The sequence below is a fragment of the Pholis gunnellus genome (genome assembly GCF_910591455.1).
Source record: "Pholis gunnellus genome assembly, chromosome: 5".
Classification (NCBI taxonomy): domain Eukaryota; kingdom Metazoa; phylum Chordata; class Actinopteri; order Perciformes; family Pholidae; genus Pholis; species Pholis gunnellus.
The window spans coordinates 13,292,085-13,311,497 of NC_136531.1; the positions used below are offsets into that span (position 1 = coordinate 13,292,085).

A 19,413-nucleotide genomic window follows, 5' to 3' on the forward strand; every position below is an offset into this window, starting at 1 on the left:
AGAGAAAATTCTGACTTTAAAAACACCAAACTCTATGACAGATATCTGCTTATGAATGCAGAATCTGCAGGCAATGAAACCAGAATTTGATATCGGAGGCATTCTGGTTTCCGTTTGCAGGCAAACAGTCCGTGCATTGGTCCAAATGTGATCTCGGAACTCATCGTCTATGGTCTGACGATGATTTAACTTTTCATTAGCTTTTAAAAATAATTTATCTGCATTCATAAGCAGATACATATCTGTTTTAAGAGATGAGCCGTAGACGTTGCCTCTCAATTCCAACTCCACTCTCACGTCTCAAGTTGCTAATCAGATGTTTTTTAGGCTTTATGCTGTTGTACCATGGTGTCGTAGAGGGAACTTGTTGTTTTAACTTACATAAGATTCTTAAGTTAAGTTGTTTTTCATAGTGGTTAGTGGATTATAATTCCCATAACTGTGATACATTATACTCTTTTTATAATGCATTATAATGTTGTTATAAGTTGTGGTTACTCTTCTTTTAGTAAAATAAATAGATTTCAATATATTTAATGGTATTTTTGTATTTTACTGAAAGGAATACTTCAGCCACAGTAACTTATAACATTACAATGCAATATAAAAAGATTATAATGTATCAAAACTATGGGAATTACTATAGAATATGATCCATTGAGTGACCATTAATCATGATTATGATACTTGACCTACTCATTATGAAATGCTTTATTAATAACTGTATAGCTATGATTATATAGTGCTACAAGCAGATTATAACACATAAGTATATGTATGTTTATAATGCAATAAAGACATAGGCATCATAGAAAGTGTTACTTCACTGTCTGCTTATATAGTCCACAAAGCTACTGCAGTTGAAAGTTGAGGCATTAAAAACTGGTGCCACCTGGCTGCTCTGTGTGTGTGGAGGAGTGGACGTGTGACAGGGAGGCAGTCGGCGAGTTACTACAGGTATGTACAGTGGGAGTATGGGTGGGTGGGTGGGTGGGTGGGGGGGGGGGGGAGACGGTAAAATAGAGTGTTGATCTTTACTGTGAGCGCTGGAGGTGGGCTGACCTCTGGTAGTGGGCAGCATGTCGGAGAGGCCCTGCCACGCCGTCACCATCTCCGGGTTCTTCTGGTCGGCAAAGTTCTTCCAAATACGTAGCGCTCCATCGTCTGGAGAGTGGAAGGGTGTGGGGGGGGGGGGGGGGGGGGGGGGGCATAGAGGCAGAGAGATACAGAGAGGGAAGTTAAGAGTCAGAAAAGAAAATATGGATAAAGAGATGCAGTGAGGCACAAAGGCTAAGGCCAGAAGGAAGGTGCAGCACACGCTTTTGGAATCTTAATGGATTTGGAAGTGCATGTTGAACTTGTGCGGGAGATTTGATGAAAACCTTGAAGACTCGTTCAAAGTATGCAACACACAGAAACACACACTTCTCAAAACAATCAATAGAGAATGTAGAGCAGCATCTTAAAAGGCTTATTGCCTGAAAGCGTCTCTTCAGTATGAAACAAAGTGAGGCCGGAGTCTCTAACCTTACAAACCTGTCTGACCGGCGTAGCTGCAGTAAGACACTGAGCGAAACATAAAACATGTCCATGCACTCTTTAGAGAGCGATTTTGCAACCCGTAAAAAGCCTCCACTCGATTTACATTCCGTGTTTTACTCTTTTTAACGCTGTACATTTTCTACACGTGCACATTACATTTTGATGAGATCTAAATGTATTAATCCCAGGGCTTTATCAGGTTTAATAGGAGGTGTGCAATGAAATACAGCATTGTTCTTAGTTTAATGGTTTACTGATACATATATAAATAAATAAATAAGTGTGTGTCTCTGTGTGTGTTTTAATCTAGAATAGTTTTCTACAGTTCCTCTGGGTTGCGATGGTAAAAGCCATGGGGGGGGGGGGGTTGATGAATGGTAATGAATACACACGAGTGCAGCTTTGGGCGCATGTGTGTTTTCGGGGCTAAGAGTCAAGTGTTTCAGGCTCGTTGCTGCTACAAATGAGTCTCGTTGAGATTTCCACTGTGCTGGTGGGCGCACACATTTAATTAAGCTGCTCACTCAAGGAAAATATTACAAATGATGAACTTTAATTTGTACTCGTTGCAGTTCTCCGAGTCTTCTGCGTGAGTGTATTCATACATGTGCATGTGTGCGTGTGTGTGTGCGTGCGTGTGTTTCACACCTGTTGCAGTGAGCAGTAACGAACAGTCGTGTCCGTTCAGGTACTCCATGGCTGTGATGCGAGTGTACCGAGGGTTTCCGTTGTAGAAGTAGTCCAACCTCTCGCCCTTCTCCCAGTCCCAGAAGCTGCAGCAAACATACACACATGCACTCCAATTAATGATTCGATCTGTTTCACATGCAAGACCGTCGAGTATGAAACTCAACTATTTGCAGAATGGTCTTCAAGCTGATTTGTTGGTTTTCATTCTGTGTGCTCTCTGACCAGATGCTGTCTTTGTCAGCCACAGCGATGCAGGTGTTGAAGGGGTGAAACTTCACAACAGATGGTACTCCAGGGTTGCGGTTGATGAATATTTGATCATCCAGACGGGAAACACCTGTAATTGGGGGGGAGACAAGCCAGAATGGAAAAGGAGTTCTTGAAACTGGAAAATCCCAGGTTAGATTTCTGTTGAACCTGTGAAATCTTTCAGCTTTGACACAAGAGGCTCTTGCAAAAACTGAGCAAAAATAATCTTTTCTACCCTTTTGACGGTACGTACTGCTTCTAGGATATAGCCACAACCTCGCACTCTGAGTCCAACACTGAAGAAAGCTCTCATCATCTCCTGCGTACTCTGCTTTTGTTATCCGTAGCCCATTTGTTCATAGTAAAGATGTAAATATTTACTCTGAATACATGTTTTCCTTTTTAAAAAGGCCCCAGTCATTTCCTCAAACAGATGGGTGCTGAAGTTATTCATTTTGGACTGGACAGTTTCACCTGTGGATTGTTAGATTAGTTGTTGTGCGAGTGGGTATTTCAGGCAGCAGGGTGGCGTATGTGGGACTAAGTTAAAACAACTACAGTGCCCATATTGATGGTATGAAAGAATATGTCATCCAGTCCAACAGTGCGTTTCATCCGTTTGTGGACAACAAAGGTGCTCTAAGGCACACAAGACAATAGATGAAATATAGGGTTGATTTTGGTCTTTTTGATGAAGAATGTTCTGCTGAAATATAGACTGTTTATAAAATTCCTCCCTATTTCCTAGATACCAAGGGTGAACCCGAATAGTCAAATATTCAACGATTTGCTCAAAGAAGCCTGATTAGACTCCCAATCTCACGGTCGAATCGTTGCAGAGACGGGAAACAAAGAATCATTTATCATTCATAAATAACGATTAGGCCTTCATTTGTTCATGAAAACACTCACATAAGAACATAGAGAGAAACATATATTATTCACAAAATTCAGCTGGGGGAGGCGCATAGGTCTATAGCAGCTGTTAGCGGCTTGCGTCTCTCTTTCTCCCGTTGAAAGTTTCATTCACGCCAGCTCGCCAGCTCTTGGCCGGTTGTGACAAACTCTTCCTCGATCGAGGGCGCTGTCGCGTTAGCGTAGCCTAAACCCTCCGGTTCCCCGTCAGGGAGACTGTGAGCACCGTTAGCTACGAGCTGCCATGTTCAGGGCCGCTGAGAGGCAATCGAAATGATCCCAATCTTGTATCTTGCAACTTAAAGCCACAAAATAATGTTGCCATACAACCTTCTTCCGTGGACTATATATTAGTAATACATTTGTGATAATGTAATCTTGGGTATAGCTGTTTATATTGACAGGACAGAACTAAGTAGCAACCAGGCCTTTATAAGAGCATTTTAAAACCAGAACATGCTGGAATGAATGACTGCGTATCGATAAAAATAAAGTTTTACAGCATTGTAAGGTTACAAAACAGTAATTGTAGGACTTGAGGCAAAGCAAGAGAAACAAAAACATCCATGGTCGCAGATTCAAGGCAGAAGAAAAAGTCTGTTTTGTCTACCTCTTTGTCAGATTTTAATGGAGTCCATAATACAGTGCCAACGCGCACAGACACCGACTAAAAAGAAATTCACTGCCTCACCACACGTTGTCATGGCAACAACACATATCGTTACCACAAGCCTGTCCTTGGCTACCTGAGCTCACTCTGGAGGCATAACGAGATGAGAAAGAGTGAGGCGGAATCCATCATGAATTGATCACTGATGTGTTGGAGGGAGAAAAGCTGAGGCCTTTGGTTAAAAGATGAGCGAGATCGTCGCCATCCATTTGCTTTTGTTCGTGCCGTTTTGACGGCACATTCGATTGTGGAAGTACTGAAACTACCCCGAGGACTTTCCAACTGCGTGGTGGTGATGTGTGTGCATTTCTCAAATCACGAACGACCAAATCGAGGTTTACAAGCCAAAATATATCTCGAACACATTTTTTTCTTCTTCTCTCGTTTCTAGCTTCCCTGCCTCCGTCTCGCCTCCTCCGTCCTCAGCCTTCTTTGCCCTCCATCCCACCCTCCCTCACTCCTCCTTCTCCTCCTCTCATCTCGTTTCTCTCTGGAGTGAACAGACTGAATGAGGGCAACCCTACTATTTCTCTCTCTTTCCAAAAAAAAAAAAATAAAAAAAATGGAGCATAGAGGGGAATTCAATGATTTAGGAAGCGGACACGTGCGGGCGCAAACCTCAGCTCTGACGCCAATCTCCTCGTGACTCTGCGTGTGTGTGTGTTTGTGTGTGGGGAGGGGGCTGCGAATGACGTTGGAGGTGTTAGCTATTCTGTTTGAGAGGCGCTGACTTCACCTGGGGAGTCTGTGTGTGTGTGTGTGTGTGTGTGTGCTGGCACCCCGGGGCTATATAGTGTGTGGGTTTCTGGGTCTACGTTTGAGTGTGTGTGTGTGTGTGTGTGTGTGTGTGTGAGGGGAGTCCTGTGACTCATAAGGGGGACTATGGATGTCTCGCATGTCTAAAACAAAGCTGCACCATCTACACCTACCGTGTGTCTCAGTCTGTCCTTTTCTGGACAGTCTGGATTTTTACCAAACTCTCATCAAGGCTACAAAACCATTCCATTAAACATGATCCTGGCAAAATCTCATTGCTCATGCTCTGTGATCTTAGCGCTGCATTTGACACTGCTGGTGATAGAGCTGCTAATCAGAAAGAACTCTTCTGAAATGATAAGAATCCTATCCTCTACGACCGGGACTATTTTCCCTTGCGAATAATACAAAATCACCTATTTTGGTTCTGCAACTGCCTCTGCAAACATGTAGTCCAGGCAAAAAATTCTAACACTACTCATTTGCACAACAATTAGACCAATCTGCTGAGCATGCTCAGCAGATTGCCAATATCCGTCCAATCACCCAAGGTTTGATTCTTGGACCTCAGACTGTCGGTAGAAAAATATCAATCTGCCAAAATATTGTCTATTGGTAGCGTTAATATAACAAGCCAATAGTATTTCACAAAATAACACAAGTTGAGCCCCACTGTGCACATCATGTCTGTCTGTGTGTGTGTGTGTGTGTGTGTGTGTGTGTGTGTGTGTGTGTGTGTGTGTGTCACTAACCCTTTTGTGTGATGCATCGGCTCTGTTTTCTCACGCGAGTGTTTCTCAAGAACCTCCATTGCCGCTCCATCCTCACCTGACTCTCCACGTCATGCTCCTCTGGGATCTGAAAGAGTGAATTAAAAAAAAGGACGGAGAGAGATTCACCTGATCAATCCACAATCAAGAAAAAGCACATGATTTAAATACATTGCACCCTCATTAGATAAACACTTGGGTTACTCGAGATACAAACAGACTTTGTTGTGAGCAGTTAAGGTCTGAGGAGTATCTTGAGTAACCAGCTCATCATTCCTGGAAAGAGACATTGCTCTTGATTTTTTTAAATATGGTTTTTCGGTGCGTTGAGCTCCACAAGCCGGGTGCCATATTGGCGGCAGACATCTTTACAGCTGATCTCTCCAAAACTACGCAACTCACACCAAAACAATTTAGATACATAGCACATAGATAGATACATAGCACTATAGGTGAGAGGGAGAACATGTATTTCTTTGGGTGAACTGTCCCTTTAACACAAGTATTGAATGCATCCTGAAACAATTTCTTGACAAACACTTCTGTGTAGTGTCTACAGCTAGCTGCAGTTGTCACATGGGGTCAGCGAGCACAGTGAAGGCCCTGCTGCTGTTTGCCAACAAGAAGTTCCAGCGAGTAACTCCTGCTAAAAACCCGCAAATAGTTATTTTTACATGTGGGATTGTGTATGGAGCAAACAAATGAGATACAAGATGGTATTTAGTGAGCTCTAGAGGTGCTGGCGGGTGTTTTGACTCAACACAAAACACACAGACACAAGATGTCACGTTACACATCATGTAAGCATATTCCTCAAAAGGCTGAACTACTCCTTTAAGCCTTAGACCGGTTTCAGGTCACAGCATGCTCTCAGACGGCACCAGCGGGCTCATTGATAATACAAACGTTACCAACTTGTCGCATCACATTACAGGCCTGATAACTTTGCTGACTAGAATGTAGAGTGAAGCTCACACTGTTACTCAGGTAATGAGTCCAGTCATCAAGTTCACTTTGTTCAATTACATCTGATCACATCTGTTGAGCTGAGGGACGATATTAAAAGTATTTTTAATACTTTGTGACAAAATGCCCCAAGAGATTTGGTCCCAGCATTATTTAATGACTCCCTTTTTAACATGACATTCAATATGCAGGATGTATAAGATTTAAAATATTAAAAGCGTCATTTAAAACTTTATATTACTTTGCTATTATGTGCATATTTGACAGATGAATAAATAAACAACAGAGTGTAAACAACGGAGAAAGAAGTGTGTGTGTGTGTGTGTTTAAGAGCTGGTTGCCAGTGTGTGCTTATTAAGCACATTTCTACAAGGCATCCAATGCCCACTGAATGCTAAACAGCCTGACACACGCATGCACACACGCACACACACACACACACACACACACACACACACACACACACACACACACACACACACACACACACACACACACACACACGTGACCATACTACTACTGTGTGTAATCAATATTCATGTAATATCCTTGCTCTGCTTAGGTTGCTTTAAGGGAAACACAACACACATTTTAACACCTCTGAATGGAGATTGTGAGTGCTGTCAAGTCAGGTTTATCTGTATATCACACGCAGTGTCTCTAATTATGGTTCCTGACTGAGCCTGTGAGGAGGCAGCTGTTATCACAGTAAAGAGTGTGTGTGTGTGTGTGTATATATTGTGGTTCACAGGGTTGTGGCCCTTCCCTGGTGATCCATTTTCCTAGTCTGATCTAAATGGTTTTATCTCCTATGTTTATGAATTAAGAACGGGTGAACAAGGTTTTTTGCCGGGATCATTTTTTTGGGGTTGGTAAAAAAAAGAAAAAAAAGGGTTTGTCAGGAAGATCTTTAAAGAGCGTGTTTGGATTTCAGCTGGCAAAAGAGGTTTCTATACATTTCCAAAGAATATAGTTGAGGTCTTATTTATCATTTACACCGTATCCTCCTCCTGATGATCCAACGCTGTGTTCACACACACAGATACTGTAGTAAGCAGCAGTTAACTGCTACAGTTACTGCACACAAAACAAGAATGTGATTGTCTTTCTCCTGGTCATCGCTCACATTGCGCCAGAACTTATTTGCATGGACAGGGCTGTCCCCATACTATTGGTCAACTGTGTTTGTAACCACTGCTCTTGCTCTCTCTTTAACTTCGTCTCTCTCAAATATTAACCTGTAGCTTTAAACATCTTTGTTTCTTTTTAATCACACTCTCTCATGTGAATAGAGTCTTCACTGACCTTGCTCCTCACACACCCCTAAAGTTGTAGGTGGGGATACACTCTCTCTGAAACACCCACCCACACACACACACACACACACTTTGCTCTCATGCTGCTGACACAGTGATATGATAACCCGTGTGCAGACTTTGAGACTCAGTCACACACTCACACACACACTCACACACACACACACACACACACACACACACACACACACACACACACACACACACACACACACACACACACACACACACACACACACACACACACACACACACACACACACACACACACACACACACACACAGCTTTGTAATGGAGGGGAGTTTTATGGCAGCACTCAACATTTTGCCAACACAGCATTCTGATTCGCGCTACGGCAAAACCCTTCTCCTCTCCGGCTGCTCTTTCACTCATTCTTCTCTCTTCCCATCCAGTCATCTCACTTTCATCCTGCCTTACTCTTTATGAGTTTTACTTCACTTTCAACACCTCTGTTTTTTCTTCCTTCCACCTATCTATTACTTCTTTGCTCTCTCTCTCTCAATCTCCTTCACTCCTCTATTTGCCCCCAAATGTCTTTGTGTCGTAAATATTGTACTTGACTAAAATCAGCTTTTCCTCTTCACTCTCTTTCTGTATCAGCCGCTTTGTTCTTTGTTAAATCTCAACCAAATGTGCTGACACCATTTGTTTTACCTCTTCTTCTGCAGGGAGGATGGCACGTTGAGGCTGTTTTAACAGACGGAAGCCTGATTTAATATTACAAAACCTCTGCACCAACTACTGTGCACGGTAAAAAGCACTTCTTTTAATCTTAAATTTCCCTCTGGAGGATGTTAAGTCAAGGATCTCGGAGAGCTCAATTATTCGGCTAAGCCATCTTGTACCAGCAGCAGGTATCTCACACTGCGAATGGTCCCTCACCTGCTGTTTCCCATACGCCGTTCTTTAACAGTTCATGTCCTCAGATGGCTCAGTAACTCCTGAAGCTATTGTAAAATGCATAACAAAGTGCACCTATGACACAACTTTACATTAATATTCATGTGAAAACTCATATTACCTGTCATGGTACTTTTGTGTTGCTTAGCAACCACCCTAAGCTGCTGTTAAAGAACTAGATTTCTCGGCGAAGGAAGAATAAGAACAAGTTTTTAAATGATTCATTAAAGAAAGTGTATATTTGCAGGAATGTTATCAAAGCAATAACTCAACTAGCATGTTGCTTTAAGCCTCTGCGTGGAGCCCAGTGAAGCAATACCTTGAAGTTTATCGTCAAATGAAACTAGAATTACCACCTCGCTGCTGTTTGCCGTCACCAACCAGTCAAAGTTTACCTTCATGTCTGTCCAAAATGTCATCATTTTATTAGACATTTGTGTGAAATTGTCACAATAGGATATGAATTCTTGAGTTATTGTCAACTACAATTACCACCTTGCGTTTGTACGCCTCCGTCTCCTTGAGAGCAAGAGGACGCTTGAGCCAAATTTGAAGTAATTCTCTCATGGCATTGCAGAGAAATCACGTTTTTATTGAGAAGGGGATGTACGGGCGGACGGACAACTCTGCGGTGGCCGACACAGAGGTACAGAACACACACACACACACACACACATACATAAAGGATCAGATGACTCACACTGGCGGGGCAGAGTGAAAGGTGAAGGCAAAGATGGTAAAAAGTCATGACGGGTGGAAAAAGAGAAGAGAGACTGGGACACTACCTTCATGACAGGTTGAGCAAAATACTTGGCGCTCCAATCACACAGGCCCGTCTGGAGGGCTGCACTGATGTAGTTCCTGTGACCGCCCGGCTCGTCACCATCCTCAGCTCCCTGCACACACACACACACGCATACATTTTAGTGATTCAAAGAGTTAAACTTCACAAAAAACAACACCAACCACAAATACTAGTAGGGCGTTCCTCTACCTGCTCAGGTCCCTTGTCAAACATCTTACGGGTGCGGGGGAACTGATGGGAGTGAGGCGCCTGTCCTCCCAACGTGGGGGTGTAGGGAGGTCGTGTAGCCGGCTGCTCTCTGGCGGGGGGTTTGGGCACCTCGTTGGTCAGACTGGAGCTGCTGGTGCTCGGCATGGGAGGAGACCCACTGGACAAGCAGAGAAATGAACATGAGGACAGGAAACAAAGTGGCAGGACTTAGACTTTATCAGCTTTGCCTTTTCATTCTCTTAGTGTCTCCAGAAAACAGTGAAGAAAACTAGTTGGCTTCATATTTCATATTAATCACATATTTATTTGTATATCCAGGATTTTGTGTGATCATTTTCTCATTAAGTTGGTCTTTTTTCTTCATTATTTTCTCTCTGGTTTATTGTATGCTCTTGTTCAGGCACAATCCACATTAGAATATTTGATGTAATGTAATTTATTCTGACTGTGTGTGTTGCCTCTCGTTTTGTTGCCAGCCTCGTGGTAACATTTGTCAGAACCCTCTTGAAAACAAAATATTACGGGTTTTATCCTTTTCTTAGGCGTTTTCTTCCTCACGCTGACTATTAAATGAAATTGTGTTTACCTCTTGCTAGAGGGAAGGCTGCTGTATGCATGATGCGTATGTTTTGGGGCTTTACTGTAATGAGTTTTCTGTATTTGTGGATGTTCGTGTGTGTGTGTGTGTGTGTGTGTGTGTGTGTGTGTGTGTGTGTGTGTGTGTGTGTGTGTGTGTGTGTGTGTGTGTGTGTGATATCTTTCCTCACCCAGCCTGGTGGATGTGCGTGCCCTTGCTGGTGGGGCTGGCTGGGGCCGACTGTGTGAGCGATCCAGAGTCCAGGATCCTCTGGGGCCGAGCGTTCATCGTTGCCTGGCGACAAAGAAACCGTCGGTTAAAATCCTGTCGTTTAATCAAGTCATCCAAATGCAATCGTGAAATCAGAGATCAAAAAGGGAGGAAGAGACAGGAAGACACGCCTGAGATCAGGATTAGAAGCAATACCTAAAATTGGGATACTCGTTTCACTGTAATGGCGCGTGAAAAGTGCAACTTTACGAAGTTTGCCTGAATTTCCAGAACTTTATCTCATCAGGCTGAGCAGGTAATATAACCTCTTCATTGCGAGTTGTCTAATGGCTGCTCACAAGGGAGGGGCTAACGTAATAAAGACAATACAGGCAAAGCATCATTGATGAATTGCAGGAGTTGTTGTTTACTCAGGCCAGGCGGAGAGAAAACTGTGTGCAGCCTAAATCTAGTTAACACAGGCAAACGCATTTTACTACCGTTGACTTCATTTCGATGCTAATTACAAAATTGCGGCAGGTATCTTTTGTTTGTGCTTGTGTTTAAAAGGCTGAGGGGGAAAAGTTTTCAATGCAAAGTTTGCACACCTTCAATCCACTGCGGTTACTAGGGTTAGCCGTTAGTGCTTCAATAAGAGGCAATTGGAAATGGAACAAAACGGCAGTAAAACTGGCTGAAAGGACTATTATGGAAATAGCTCAGTCAGTAATCTAAGTACCCTTTCTACTCAAGCACAAAATCAATATGATGAGAAGGACATAAACAAAGAAAAGCAGTTTATAAAAATGTCAGGAGACGCAGATTTCTTTTTGAAAAAGATGATTGTAGTAGTTTATGTGTGAAGGCAGTATTACAAATAAACTAGATTATATGGCAAAACTGGGCTCCACACTGCAGCATAAATCCATCTGGAGCTCACTGGAGAGTTAGAAAAAGGTTGCAGCAAAGCGCAGTTGTAAATGAGTAAAAGTTCAAACAATAATCATCCAGTCCTGCGTTAGAAGGTTTTATTCACGCACTCGCAAACTATTTTCTTTCTACCGATCTACACCCGCCAGCTGTATCTCCGCTCAGAAGGAAGCGTGTATCTACTCACGGACAAGAGGCTCGTGACAGCACGAGATGTAAACATTAATGGAGTCCTCCTCAGTTGACAGTATAGATAGCAGTATCAAGTGTGATGCACGGTTCCTTTTTGATTGGTGGGTGTAGTAGTGGCCGTAGTTTGTTAGAAAGAAAATAGTTCCGACATGAAACTGCTCACAACAAGGTCTGTGGATTATCTTGAGTAACCAGGTCATGACTTCTGGAACGAGACATTGCTGTTGAGTTTTTCAAATGTATTTTTTTGGCGCTTTGAAAACCCAAGCCGAGTGCCGTCTAGTTCCTATATATTTGAGAGAAGTAGACATCTCTCCGACCAATAGCTCTGAAACTAAGCCACTAACACCAAAACAATATATATTGATAAATAGCACTACAGGTAAGAAGGGAAATCTGTATTTTAGTTTTTGGGGTGAGCTGTCCCTTTAAGGAAAGGAAACATAAAAGATACCTTTTACCAGATGCTGGTATGAATGTGAAGTTGCAAGCTCATCAGTATAAACGACTCAATTATGCAACATGTTCATGGATTATTCATCAACATTTGCAGATCATCAACATGTGGTAAACAAACATCATGCTAACCCAGGAGGCCACACGTCTTATCTGCTGACAAGCTTTCCACAAAATGCGATATGCAAAACTCCCACATTAGCAGGAAACGGGGGTAATCGGTTCTACCAGCTGCTTCTCTCCAGGCTGGGAAACTACTTGATCTCCTGGTTCAACCCGCTTCCCCTCAGGTTCTCCATCATTAACTGGCTGGAAAGTGAGTCAACTGAGCAAAGGAAGTAGTGCATGTACACAGAGCACGCTATTAGAGAGGGCTCTGACGTCTCAGAAAAACCTGACTGCTCCTGTTTAATTATTGAAGGAAACAATGCCTTGATGTATGATGATGACATGGAAGTGGTGAAGGTGAGAGAGGATTGGTAAAGGCAGAGTCGGTGAATCGATGAGGGAAGGTGTGGTTGGATTATTAACATGAGATAAGTATGTGAAAAGAGATTATCTGCTGCGTCAGGTGAGGGAATTAAGAAGATTTGCGGCTCTCAAGTTATAATCTCAACAAAATATGGAGAAATAAAGCGAGAAGGAGAGTCGAGTCTTTCCAAGGTCCATTCAAACATTCAAGGATTTTATATGGTCACGTTTTTTTTTTGCACCTCCTTGTCAAGTGAAAACAATCAGGTTTCAATTTAAAAAAAAAGGGCAGACATCTTCTTTTGTCCTGCAACCTCACTAGTCAAACATACAGACAAAAGGCCAGGACCAGGATTTAAAAAAGACCTTCACCCCAGCATCATGCAGCAAAAGGGGACGATTAAAAAGCATTTACTGCTTTCATCTTTGAGAAGCAAGTGAATTTTAATTAGCTGCTAACCTTGTTCACTTTGTTACAAATCAATAACATTTGACATTTAAAATCCTAATTAAAAGAGCTGGATTCCCAGTTAGGCTAATGTTAACACTTGTGAACTTGAGATGGATGTTCTCTGATTAAGCTGTCTCTGATGAGCTCTCTGCAAGAAAAATAATAATAATGTGGTAATCTATGATAACTCATTAACTTCAGAAAGTAGGCATTTAAAGGTGTTTAGATTGTCTTCTTTAAAATGTCAAACTATATCTAATTTTTTCCAGGTATACAGAGAAGACAGGTAGAGCTTAAATCCCTCGTACATAGTATGAGTACACCACATTAAATGTATGACATGAATGACACTAGTGCCACATTGCTGGACTCATTGTAACCTGTTGTGATAACCAGAGCCAAAGAGGAGTGTGTGATCTCATCCCAGTCAGATGATTTCAGTTCAGTCAAAATCAGCACAAGTCAAATATGAATTTAATTTAAACAAATTCAAGTCAAGTCTCAAATCAATCAGGACAAGTCAAGTCTCAAGTCAACCGAGTGAAGTCATAGTCAAGCGTTCGAGTGAAGTCAAAGGAGACAAGTTCAAGTCTACACTCAAGCCCATCAAGAAAAAATCAATTAAGAGCTCATGTCAATTAAGACACGTTCAAGTCTTCTCTGTTTAAGCCCAAGTCTCAAGTCAGTGGAGAGAAGTTCAAGTCAAGTCGCAAGACCTTGAGAGTAAATAAAGTCAAGTTACACTTTTTCATTTGTGAGTTTTTCAGATCTACGAATGCTGACCATTAACATGACAAAGCATTTAAATATTTTCCTTTAAAAGCTGCGTTCACAGTTATTTATGAAGCTGAGGCCTACAAATTACATGATCAAGCTGTGTGGCAATGGAAGGAGAGTGAGAACGTAATGCGTTTGCTCTCAGGTTTCAAGTGAAGTCTCGAGACAGTGAAAAAGTCAAGTCCCCTATTTTATCAATCACGTCTGACTTGTATCACGTCTCAAACCTAAAATCGACAGCTCTGACAATTAACAGACCCGTAAAGATGACGCAGAAGGTCTGGGGGCGAGTGCACCGCTTGGTTGAATTGTGTCTGTATTTGTTGTCGTCTGCCCTCTGGTTATAGAATTGCTGAAAACATGTTTGTTAGCTGGTAAAAGAGAACTCCTTTGCGATATATATCATAAATAATGTCCTGGTGTTTATTATTGCAGTCCAGTAGGGAGTCTCACTGCGGAGATGCTGCTCCGCTGAAGGTAATTGAGGGGGCAATTGGTGTTGGTGGTAGGAAACAGAAGACATTTAGCCGGAGGGTTAGGATGGGTGGTGGACTATAGTGGCTATTATGGCTCCTCAAGTTACGGCAGCCTCTCTGCTCTGCCAAGCCTGGGGGAGTCATTGGCCCTTAACTGCATTTGCACAAAAGTAATGGCCTTTAGGAGGAAGAAAATGCCAGTGGGAGGGTGGGGCGTGTGTGCTGGAAACAGACCCCCCCCCCCCCCCCCCCCCCTCGCATAACCATGTCATGAAAAGAACTGACATACTGAGACAGAGACACCACCCCATTAAACTCTCAAAAACAATGCTGACATTCATCTACAAAATGACTTACAATGCGTATGGGCAGTGCAACAGCTACAAATCTTGGATCCCCAATATTTTTAAAGCAAGCACTAAAGAGCACAACACTAACAACAGCTCTAACAATAAGCTCTGCCTTGAACATGAGTGTGTGACGTAGTCATGCTATTTCAAAGAACAAGGTCCAGTAGCTGTAATGGGAAAAAATATATCTCAGTATTTTAAATGTTTATAAATACTGTACGGCTTAGAATAACAGAGTTAGAAACATGTATCTTTGTCTAAACATGGTTTCCTGCCAGAACAGGTATGAAGTGTTACTGTTTACTTTAGCGGGCCATACATTCAGACACAGGAGGGTGAGAAAGAGACTCACTGTGGGTTCTTCCTAATACGGAAATGTTTAGGTTCACGTGAATGCATTTGGCATGAGATCATGGAAGACTGAAAAGCCAGTGTGAGAATTATCTAAAAGCGGAGACGGTTTTCTGCTTTAGTATATAGTTTGTGAAGATTTGAACGGATGTTGAGAATGCTTCCAACACAGACTCTGCGTGAAGAGCTGTATTGAGTATTTTCCCTCTTGCAAGAGAATTAAATGGAACAAGACAACTTTGAATGATTAGAAGACTTGTATTATTTTGATTTGCGAATAACACTCTCTTCTCCCGATTAACATTGAAATATTCTACAACATAGCTTTTAAAGGGTCAAACACAACATACCTTGTATGCTATGCTGTTGAGCACCTTCATGGCCAGATCTGACACTTCAGGAAAAGGGTCTGCAGCGAGGTGTAGCAGCACTCTCCAGATCTGAGTGTATACACTGTTGAAGGACACACCTGGAACAGACGCAAGCAAACAATTAAGTGAAAGATATTTTGAATTTGTTCATACATACGTACGAGACGAATACACACACAATACACCCAGCAACACATCTTACTCTTTGTGTAACCCTCATCACTCCCATTCTAGTTCATTAACACAGCAGAGCTCACAGCTAAGTGGTGATGTACAATCATCACATTAGCATCATGAGGCCTGCCATTTCCCCTCCTGCAGTTGTTGGATGTGTTGAGGTGGCAGGGGGAACGTGACCTCCAGTGTGAGGTAATGTACATCATTAATCAACACGCACCCGCACACACACACACACACACACACACACACACACACACACACACACACACACACACACACACACACACACTACAAACAGCTGGTTCTTCTAATCCACTGGAGCTTCGTTGCTGTCAACTGTCGCTGTTATCATGAATACAAATGAACAAAGTCTCTTCACTCTCAGGTGTTTTTGTTCGCAATTCTAATTTTCAGCATTGTTTTTACAGTGAAGTGGGAGAGTTTTCACTCAATTTCACTCTTACTTATCGTTCTCTGAACTTGTGATTTTAAACTAACCTCTGACTGCTTGTTTGCCCATTAGCCATCTTCTCTCGCCCTTTCCTTTGATTTTTCGAGAGCTACTCCCCGACATCAGTTTGTTAAGGACCTCAACCTGCCAGATGTGCATCGGTTTGTGTTGGCAACAAACCTTCATCTTTTCCCCACACCCTCCCTAATTCTGTGCGTAACAACTTTAGCACGTTGTCTCTGCATCGCACTGAGCCTCCTTCCCTGTTGCTGTGCCTTTTCTGCTTTGGCCCTTTGTCTGTCAGCATCAATCTGTCGTCTTTCTCTCCTCCCTCAGTGTCAGCCACGGGGACACTGAGCAGTATTAGTTTCATACAGTTTCTCCTCCACTTTTTCAGTTTCCTCCCCTCTTTCCTTCTTCTCCTCAGATCTTGTCAACCATGCAGGTGGTCCTGTGAATTTGACCTGTGAGGATGACCACTTTTATCTCATTTCCTTTTATCATCTCACTGCTTCCCCGTCCTCACTTTTTGACGAGGCAGGCGTGCCAAGCCCTGGAGCTGCAAACTCCTAAGGGTGCTGTGGAGATGTGGGAATGACTGAAGCCTGGGTCCTCTTATAGCTCCTCTTAAGAGAGAGACAAGAGGGTTCAATGGGCCTAAGCTTCAAAAGACAGGAGACAGAGGAGGGGAGGAGGATAGAGGGCTACAGCTTGGGGACAGAAGGATACAATACACACACAAGGAGAAATCTGGAAAAAGTGAGGAGCAGAGAGGCCAGAAGGAGTAAAGATAGAGAGGGGGGAAAAAACAAGGGAACAGGGAGAGATACAATATTTCAGAAGCCTGTGTGCGGCGAGATACAACAAAGACGGGTAAGAAAGGCAAAAAGAGATGGAGAGAGAAGACAGAGTCGGAAAAAGACAGGAAACCAAGAGAAGAAGGAAGAGAAAAGAGATGAAAGCGAAGCGAAGGCAACTGATGGAGTTAAAGAGGTGATTAGGCTGCAGCCTAAGGGGCAGAATATGATTAGCGATGGCTAGCTAGAGCGCTACTTGCTGCAGTAAACTGCCAGTTGATAAATATGAAATATGGTTCCTTTCCCATTTAACTGCTGCGCTACATTACGAGTGCACACAAATTACCATTGCACCGCCTCTACATAGTCCACATGAGGGAACGTGACATCTTACATTACTCACTGGCTGAATGCGGCACCAGTGACTTGTCCTGACTTGACACGAGACTTGCTCACAGTGGAATGGATGTACAGTAGTAAAGATGTTAATTATTGGCTAAATCAACCACTGCATCACTGTTTTATGGCCTTCTCAATTTTGGCAGGTGACATAAAATACCTTTGACTCTGCTGAGTGATTTCTGGAGCTGTGAATGCTTGAGGCATACAAACTGCATCTGAACATTTCAAAGCAAAGAAGAAATTCCTCTATAATAGTTTATAATATATTTTACAGAGGGATGTAAGCAGCGCAAGCAGCACCAAATCATTTCTGTGATGCTCTTCAAATGGGAGAGTACCTAAAATACACCGACACAGATAGAAGTGAATCAAAGCCCATGAAGTGACAAAATATAAATGTCAATGCAGATACAGGAAATGTTAAGCACGGCGTTACTTTAGACACCTTAATCAGGCATTTAATGGAGCTATATAGTGCGCTCATCCAAAGCGCATTACCATTTTGCCTCTCGTTTCACACACCGGCAGCGAGACAGCATGCAACGTGCTGGTCTCACCATCAGGAGTAGTTTGAGGTTGAATGTCTTGCTCAAGGACACATTGCCTTGTGGATAGGAGTTGGGGATCTAACCGCCAACCGTGTGATTAGTAGACAGCCTGAGCCATAGCTGGCCTTGTACCAATGAAATATTTTAACTACTGGATGGATTGCCATGATATTTTGCTAAGACATTCATGTTCACCAGAGGATACATCAGACTGACTTTGGTGTTCCCCCGAGAAGGCAAATGACAGTGATGGCTGGGCCATCTGCCTGGAGGCAGATCAAGTCCTAAATATTGCTCTGAGCAAAAGAAAACTTGGAACACCAAAAACGAGCTGGTGGCGATTAGGAATGGTTTCGAATACTATAAAATACCGGGAGTATATAAAAGAGACTGGGGGAAAATGTACTCAGTGTAAGTTAATACATTTATTTGAAAATGTATTAATATTATAATAATATATATAAAACATTAGGAAGTGGTTAGGGTTCTGTATCGCCAAGTCTATGCTAATTGGGGGACCAAACAGAATTGCCAATATATAAAAATATGACTTTACAGTGTTAAAGTTAGGGGTTGTCACATTTAGATAATGGAAAAATACATCCTCTGAAGATATTATATAAAAATAAAATTGATGGAACCTATGTCTGAAATAATTTCATAAGAACACAGAGTCAATGACGAGGGTGACACTTTATTAGGACACTGATGAACTGGTTGAAGTGCTGTATTTCTTATACGTTTATTTTGGTTGTTTTTATTATAATGGGTCTTTGGTTACTAATAAGTAAAGGTAATAATACTGTATGTTTGGAAGTAAAAATAAACTAAAATGTTAGACAACTTGGGGGGATATAAACATGTTGCCAGGAATAGGGGACGCTAGAGGGAGCTCATTGTGGCCTTATGTGGTGGTCAAAATGTCAAAACATCTACAAGATCAACACAATTTGGTTCAGACACTCATGTTCTCATGTAGGCCGTTCGATCCTTACTACGAGTCAAAGTGCCGAAGTGTCCCTGAGCAAGACACTAAACCCCTAACCGCTCCCTGGGCGCTTCTCAGCAGCTCCCAATAAGCTAGGGATGGGTTAAATGCAGAAGTTACATAAATATATATATTTATGTAACTAATGTATATGACGACTATAATAAAATTTCAATTTCTTTTCAAATGGGGTGATCCAAATAGATTTTAGTGATCTTTAACTTATCATTTAGCACCATCATTAGATCAAGTAGGATTTGTACAAACTATAGTAAGAAGGCAAAGAAGACAAACAAGGAAAAGAACAAACGTATAAAATGTAAATCACTACTCTACCGAGACTCCCACACAGTTTTGCTCTCCTGCTGGTTTCCTTGCAGGCCAGTGTGCAGCAACTGCTGCATTTAGCATTTATGGTTTCAATTTGTTTTCGACAACATAATACTAAGGCCACTTTACCTGTCGACATTTGCTTCTGTTTGTTTGCAGTGTTAAAACATAGATGTGATGAAACTGAGAATGTATGCTGCTGTATTCCAGAAAGAGAAAAACAAGTTCATACATTTTTAAGGCGAGATTAAAAAAAACAAAGCCCCAAGGGTCGTATGAATAAAACTTCAAACC

At 42.2% G+C, this 19,413-nt stretch overlaps 1 protein-coding gene across 3 annotated transcripts in view; it reads right to left on the reverse strand.

Moving 5' to 3' along the window:
* The window catches only part of rptor (regulatory associated protein of MTOR, complex 1), a 133,092-nt gene that overhangs the window by 15,804 nt on the left and 97,875 nt on the right, over window positions 1-19,413 (reverse strand). For 2 of the 3 annotated variants that reach the window (XM_079159846.1, XM_079159844.1), the window contains exons 22-29: window positions 15,403-15,521; window positions 10,579-10,682; window positions 9,791-9,968; window positions 9,582-9,692; window positions 5,575-5,680; window positions 2,455-2,569; window positions 2,191-2,315; window positions 1,039-1,164 (exon numbers count right to left, since the gene is read on the reverse strand). In XM_079159846.1, the coding sequence (XP_079015972.1) occupies window positions 1,039-1,164; window positions 2,191-2,315; window positions 2,455-2,569; window positions 5,575-5,680; window positions 9,582-9,692; window positions 9,791-9,968; window positions 10,579-10,682; window positions 15,403-15,521 (984 nt within the window). The remainder of the gene's footprint in view (window positions 1-1,038; window positions 1,165-2,190; window positions 2,316-2,454; window positions 2,570-5,574; window positions 5,681-9,581; window positions 9,693-9,790; window positions 9,969-10,578; window positions 10,683-15,402; window positions 15,522-19,413) is intronic. The other variant, XM_079159845.1, reaches the window with a different exon arrangement.